We start from the raw sequence: 7461 nt of genomic DNA on the forward strand, positions 1-7461 counted from the left end.
TTTTTATCAGATATTAACTCATAAACATTCCTGAGTTTTATAAGCGTAATTCACAATGTTGGTAATTGGGTGAAGATAAAAATATTATACATTAATTAAACAGGTATAGTTAGTACAATTTAGAAATACAAGGGGGAAAATAAGTAATATAGGATAAATGGTTGTGTTTAATAATAACAAAGATAAAAAAAACAAAGAAAAACAAAGAGATATAAATAGCATTTCAAAACTATACTTAATCTTTTCTAATTCTGTTGCATTTTCAAACTCTTTTATTCCATAAGAATTGTCTGTGAGATCATACTAATAATGATTAGAAATAACATCATCATTATAAATATAGCTAATGTAAACTAATTTCTCAGACTCTTAAGTTTTACTTTTTTCTTTTTTACTTGTTTTGCTGTTGTTGTTTTATTATTATCATTTTTATTCAAATGGTAGTAGACTCTAGAATTGAAAAAATATGTCTCATTCTTTTCTCTGACTATGACACAAATAGGTTTTTCTTTTTCATCAATGTTGGGCACAGAGCATGTCTTTTGACAGTGACAGCTAAATTCTATATAGGAATTGTAACGTTATTTAGCTGAAGACGTGTTCCCTCAAATAAGTCTCAGAATATCACAGACCCTAAATATAATAGAAAAGGAAATGTGTATAGAGGCTTGAAATAACTGGTAGAGGAAAAATTTTCTGAACAAGACACCAATAGCATAGGTACTAGAACAACTAAAAACTGGCACAACTTGAAACTGCAAATTTTCAGTATTGCAAAGAACACTATCTTTCAGAAGTGGTAGGTTAGAGAATAGGAGGAAATTTGACCAAATACACATCCAGAAAGGGTAAGTATAGAAAATTTTTATTAATAATTAAAAAATACTACATTCAGAAAAACAATAGTCCAATTAAAAATGAGGTTCAGAACTATGCCGAAAGTTCTCAAAAGATGAAATACAAATGCCTAAGAAATACTTAAAGAAATCTTCAACTAATGATATTTATTGCTGATTACACACACTGATTGTAAGGTCTTATTGCTAACGACAACATTTATATTAAGGAACACCAAATAGTTGAGCTGGTGCCTAAATGGAAGCTTCTCCATTCTGACTAACATTCATAGTATGGGAAGACACACTATTAGAGGAGAAAGATAACCATCATTGTATCTACAAAACCTCTGATCTATAATGGTGATGAGCAAGCTATTCTGATGCAATAGTGACTCAAATGTCAGTACAAACCACTCTAGGTTGGGTTTAAAACTCACCCAATCAGTTGACACAGCTAAGGTTAACAAAAGCCTGAGAGTTGATAAACCATGGGCCTAGGAGAAAACTGAATACATTTTGACTCTGGTAATGGAACAGAGAAATAAAATTACCCCCTATGACATTCTGCTGTACAAATCAACTGCTCCCTTGCTCACTGATCTTCTGTGAAGCTTCCTTTCACAGTAGATGGTAACTAGCACAGATACCCACAAGTGGACAATGCACGGACAATAAGAGACTTTGTAACACTCAGTCCTAAATTGATGTCTTCAGGAAATCCTTCCTTCCTGGGCTCAGAGAACTACACAGAAGAGGAAGGGAAAATGTTTCAAGAGCACACTACGCAGAACATGTCTGATGAAATATGAATTCACACATAGTATTGCCTCATGTTCAGAATCTCCAAAATTGTTAAAAGTCACTATTTAATGAACAATATGAAAACGTCATATGTTAGAGATGTAAAACTACACTGAAGATGCTTTTCAAAATTATTTTTATTTATTTTCCTTACACCATATTTTAATAATATTATTTTCCTCATCCATGAAAATTAATTAGAAGCAATTGTCACTCTAAGGCTTGAAGTTTGGAATACACAGATTTTTTTTTTCTTCACAGATTTTTCATTATTGCAGCTTAGCTTACTCCAGGTTCTCATTTCATCCTAAATAAAGATTATTTTGTTTGTTAAAACCATAACACAGGTGAATACAAGAGACAGAACCCATTATCGTAGACAGACTACAGAAAACTTTATGGTCCCAGGCTCAGTCTACTATGAACCAAGGTTATAAACAGTGTCTTCATAATAGAGAACATCACAGCTAAAAGTGTTTCCAAATTAGGTAATTATTGTCAGTGTGTTGCTGTCTATCACAGTGTTGCTCAGCAACTGTCCATGTCTAGGAAATAAACCACACTGTGCCTTAAATTCTACTGGGGACCAAATTCACATGTTAAAGTAGAGTAAACATTATCTAGCAGAAATAAAATAGCCAAAGAAGGAAGCACTGAAGAGATTAACTAACAAAAATTTAGGTATATGCACATAGATTTACTGACAGAAATTTAGGTATGTGCACCTATTTCTGGTGGAAGACAGAACTGCATTTGTTTGAAGAGAACTTTATTATATTCAGAAACAAAATATCATAGCAGAAGATGACAAAGCTTTGATGATACGAGTGGTTCCATTTAAAATAAATTAGACATCTAAATCATGGTGATTAAAAAATGAAAATTAATCTGCATTAAAAAGGTAAATATGACTTATATTATACATCCATTATGGTTTAATATTAATGTATTCAAAACGTTCACTTAACTTATTTTAGAAAACAAATTTATTTAATTGTTAATGTATGTTTTAGTAAATAAATACAATCTGTACAGTAATTGTTAACAGTAAACACAGATGTTGAACCACTTCAAATTAGAGAAATATTCAGCTATGATAATTTTGTGAAGCATAGATAATTTTATAGAAAATGTCACATTGAAGGAGCACATTTTAACAATTTAAGAAGGAAGTGCAAAATCCCTTTAATCAGTCTTAATCATATTTTAACTAGAGTCTTGGAGTTAAAAAAACATGTGTAATATATTTGTTATACTAGTGAAATACAAAGATAAATTATTTTGAAAGAATCATGATAATTCTTGGAAATAAGTATTGTGTAATATAAAAGTAATGAGTGTATTTCAAGATCAATGTCATTACTGAAAGTCATTACAGATAGTATAGTGTTTATGCATAGCAAAATGCACTCCAAAAACTATGGAAATTCTGAACTTTGAATGGCCTAGAAAGCTCTTAAAAACTCATTTTTAAGTCTTTGAATTTATTCAGACAAGAGAAATTTAAAATAGAAATTCCCTGGCATTATTCTTATTACTCAAATATATTACACATTAAGCATTTACTAAAAAAGAATATTATTTGAGAATACCACAGTGAATAAATCTCTCCTCTTTATATCTTCATCCGTTCAAGAGCAGAAGATACGTATGGCCAGAATGTCATTTGAGTAACTATATTTAATACAACACAATGTTAAATTGAAGAGTGAGTAAATCTAGAAGTATTGTGTAGGAATGAATTACATTATTTGTTGCCACTTGAAAACATCATATAGGACAATTTTACTGCTCTTTTCCACCGATTCATTATCTTTTTCTTCTTGACAGTGAAACTTTCCTTAAAATAGAGTATTTTTTATTTCAAAGCTGAAAGGCACAATAAGTATCAGATAATGCAGAGTGTACCCTTTAATAAGGAAAAAAAATGAGTGAAATAGTAAAGTAGTCACAGCCTTTTCTTTGAGTGTCCTTTAGGACTTGTGTGGTAACTTTCACTATAACCATAGAGAAATCTTTTTTAAAAAGAGGATTTTGGGTAAAGTCCTGATATTGTAGTTACATGAAGGAGAGGTTAAGAAAAGAAGATAAATGTGAAAACAGATTCATGGCTGCATCGGAAGGATTTCAAACGTTTCTTTATAACTTTGTCAGTGCAGGGAGATGAAACTCATTCCCAGAATGAATGTCAAGCAGAGGTGAGATTCAAAAAAATATCACTGACTAAATTTTAATTAATCTATTTGGAGTAAATCCATCAGAACACATAGAAGTAAGCATGGTATTTGAAAACAAATATTGATAGGATTTGTAGAAACCTGTGTGCTTTCACTACCCCAAGATTTTGACCTATATTTAGAGGTGTAATTCAGAAAATTACCCTAAGTAGTTTTAGAATTGCTAGGTCAGTGGATGACTTAGTTTTCCCAAATATCTAACAAAATTTACATGAAGGAGAAAATAGCTGTGTTCTCTTAAATCTGTTTTATATTTTATTTCTATTTTAAGGACTTGAGTGTGTTGCTGGAATACAATCATTTCAGATTAGCCTCTAACTGGAGTTACAGTTGCAAGTTGGAGTTACAGTTATGAACTGCCATTTGTGTGCTTGTAATCAAACCAGGGTCTTTTGTAAAAACAGCCAGTGTTTTTAACTGCTGAGCTAATTCTCAAAACTAATAGAAGCACTGTCAGATATATAACTGATGGTAGTAGAGACAATACAAAAATGTTGAGGTATTTAGCAGAAGTAGTTTCAAGTGATGCCAAGGTCTCTGCTGTGTTGGGCATAGTTTATGTAGTCTGAGCTGTAGACCTACGGAGGCTAATATTAATTTTGAAGGTATATTGGGGAATCTTTACCATAATAATGCACAAGTTCTTAAATAACTAAAAGTAAAATTTGTAAGCAGCCATACTTTTACAATGCACAGTGATTACAGATAATGAAAATTAATCAGGGTGACTGGATACTAGGATAGAAACCTCTAATCCCCATTGAGAAGTAAACAACCATGTTGCCTGAATCTTCTCCACAGATGAAAAACCAACAGCAACTGCAGGGAGGAAATCTGACCAACCTGAAGGAATTTGTTCTTCTGGGATTCTCAGATGTTCCTCATCTCCAGTGGTTTCTGTTTGGACTGCTGGTTGTCATGTATTTCTTTATCCTACTGGGCAACGGCACCATTGTGCTAATCACAAGGCTGGACTCTGCCCTTCAGAAACCCATGTATTTTTTCCTTGGCAACTTTTCCTTTTTAGAGATATGTTATGTAACCATTACTCTCCCCAGAATGGTCTACAACCTTGGGACCCAGCAAAGAACCATCTCTTTCATTGCCTGTGCTGCACAAATGTGCTGCACTCTTATCCTGGGGGCTGCAGAGTGCTTCTTCCTGGCTGTGATGTCCTATGACCGTTATGTGGCCATCTGCAAACCTCTGCACTATCCTCTGGTCATGAACCAGAGACTGTGTTCTCAGCTGGTGATTGGCTCCTGGATCAGTGGAATTCCAGTACAGATAGGGCAGACATCACAGATTTTTTCTCTTTCATTCTGTGGTTCCAACCAAATCAACCACTTCTTCTGTGACATACCCCCCATACTTCACCTGGCCTGTGGGGACATCTTTGTGAATGAGATGATGGTTTTCCTAGGTGCTGGGATATTTGTGTTGGTTCCATTCCTGCTAATAATTTTTTCCTATGGTAAAATCATCTCCACAGTGCTGAAGTTGCCGTCAGCCACCAGTCAGGCCAAAGCCTTCTCCACCTGTTCATCTCATCTTGCAGTTGTGATATTATTTTATGGATCAGCTATGGTTACATATTTTAGATCCAATACTAGTCATTCGGGTGGAACTGACAAAGTGCTTTCTCTTTTCTATACTGTTGTGACTCCCATGTTTAATCCCATTATATACAGTCTAAGAAACAAGGATGTCAAAACAGCATTGAGAAAATTCTTATGCAAACAATTTACTAAAATATAATATGATTTATATTGTAGATATGACTTTGTATTTGTCTATAATTAAGTGCATAGATATATCTATCTTTAACTATCTATCTTTTCTGTTTTTATACCAATGATTATTTCAAAATAAAATTTTTTGTTATATTGAGAGAAATATATCTCTGAAAATGTATGTAGTGTTGTATGTATTACCAAATTAAATACATATCATTTTCATATTTATACTTATTCTGAAATATCTTTACAAATAAACATTAGATACAATTAATATAACTCTATTTATTGTACCACAAATTCTGATATACTAGTTTAGATCCTTTATACAACTTTAAACATTCAGATGCAATGATTTTTAAAACTACTATGTAAAGTTAGTTTCAATTAGTTTAGTAAGATGACCTAGTGTGTAAAGACTCTTACTTCCACAAATAATGACACATATATTATCCCTAAAAGTCACATATGCAGAAGAGTACTCCCACTTTCAGCTTGACCTTGGTCTTCCAATCAGGTGCTGGGGTAATATATTCCCACAAATCCCCCCCCCACACACACCACACACCACACACACACACACACACACACACACACACACACACCTTTTAGAAATAGTTCCCTGAGAATAGTACACTAAGTTTATTACGTAATTTAGTTCCAGCAGTTTCCAGTTTATGTTTTGTCTGAATGATCTGTCTTTTTGGAAAGAGTGGAGAACTGAAGACATCCACTGTGACTATATTGACAGCAGTATGTAATTACAGTGATAATAGTGTTACTTTTATGAAATGGAATGACCTGGTGTTTGCTGTCTACTTATTTAGAGTTGTAATAACTTTTTCCACGATTTTTCCTTTGATTGCATATGATATATATTATATCTGTTCTGGTTAGTGCAATTTGAAGTGTATTTCATCAGATATTAAAATGACTACAGTAACATATTTCTTGTGACATTAGTACTTAAGGTTTAAATAAAAGCAAATAAAAATATAAAAATGTATACATTGTGAATGTAGCAATGTCTTTCAAAATATTCTTTATAACTGAAATTAAAATTTATTCACATTATCTTCCCCCTTGCTTTCCTCTCTGATATCATTGCTATTTGTGTCTTTTATTCAAATCATGACCACTATTTCTTTACTGTTGTCACAAACCATATACATATAAATCATATATATATATGTATATATATATATATACTTTTTCAGTGATTATAAATTTACTAGTATGATTTCAGAGTTGATTACTTGGTACCGGATAACAATGAGATTATTTCACTCAGTATTCCTTAGTTACCTCTAGTTCTTTGTCTCTGAGCTCCATGAATTTTTATCCATGATGCCTTATCTTTCATTGTTGTACTTGGAGAGGCAACCATATTTCTAAAACTCCATGGATGTAGCTTCTCTGATAGTTTTAGAAGATTTTATTTTAATATTTACAACTCCATATTATACTAAAATCTAATTGTTTAGTGTTTATTCTTACTTTAAAATGGCTTTACATAGGAACGAAATAAATTCAGACACATGATAACCGAACAATCAGATTTAGGCATCCAACACATTGTAAAATTTGTATGTGTTCTCCAAGGTCTTTGTAAATCAGTGAAATAAGCTACTACTAAACACATTTATTTGTCGATTCCAAAGTTACGCTAAAAAAACACAATGTGCTAATGATTTTTGCTTACAAAAAGACAATATAAATGTGTGTCAATCACCCAAATGATCAATAATGAAAAGTCTACGCCATATGATGTAAAAAAAGAATAACATATAAATCACCAATTATCTTATGTAAAGAGTTCACAAGACACTAGTAATATGTAGTAGAAAT

The 7461-nt window shown here is 32.3% G+C and overlaps 1 protein-coding gene across 1 annotated transcript; it reads left to right on the forward strand.

The window, feature by feature from the left end:
- The first annotated feature begins 4678 nt into the window (after positions 1 to 4678).
- On the forward strand, positions 4679 to 5635 carry LOC126497622 (olfactory receptor 10AG1-like). The gene has a single exon (XM_050135759.1). The coding sequence runs from the start codon at positions 4679 to 4681 to the stop codon at positions 5633 to 5635; it is 957 nt and encodes a 318-aa protein (XP_049991716.1).
- The last annotated feature ends 1826 nt before the right edge of the window (positions 5636 to 7461 follow it).

This window comes from Alexandromys fortis, unplaced genomic scaffold (genome assembly GCF_014885135.2).
Source record: "Alexandromys fortis isolate MF-2015 unplaced genomic scaffold, M_Fortis_MF-2015_v1.1 scaffold_23, whole genome shotgun sequence".
Taxonomy (NCBI): Eukaryota; Metazoa; Chordata; class Mammalia; order Rodentia; family Cricetidae; genus Alexandromys; species Alexandromys fortis.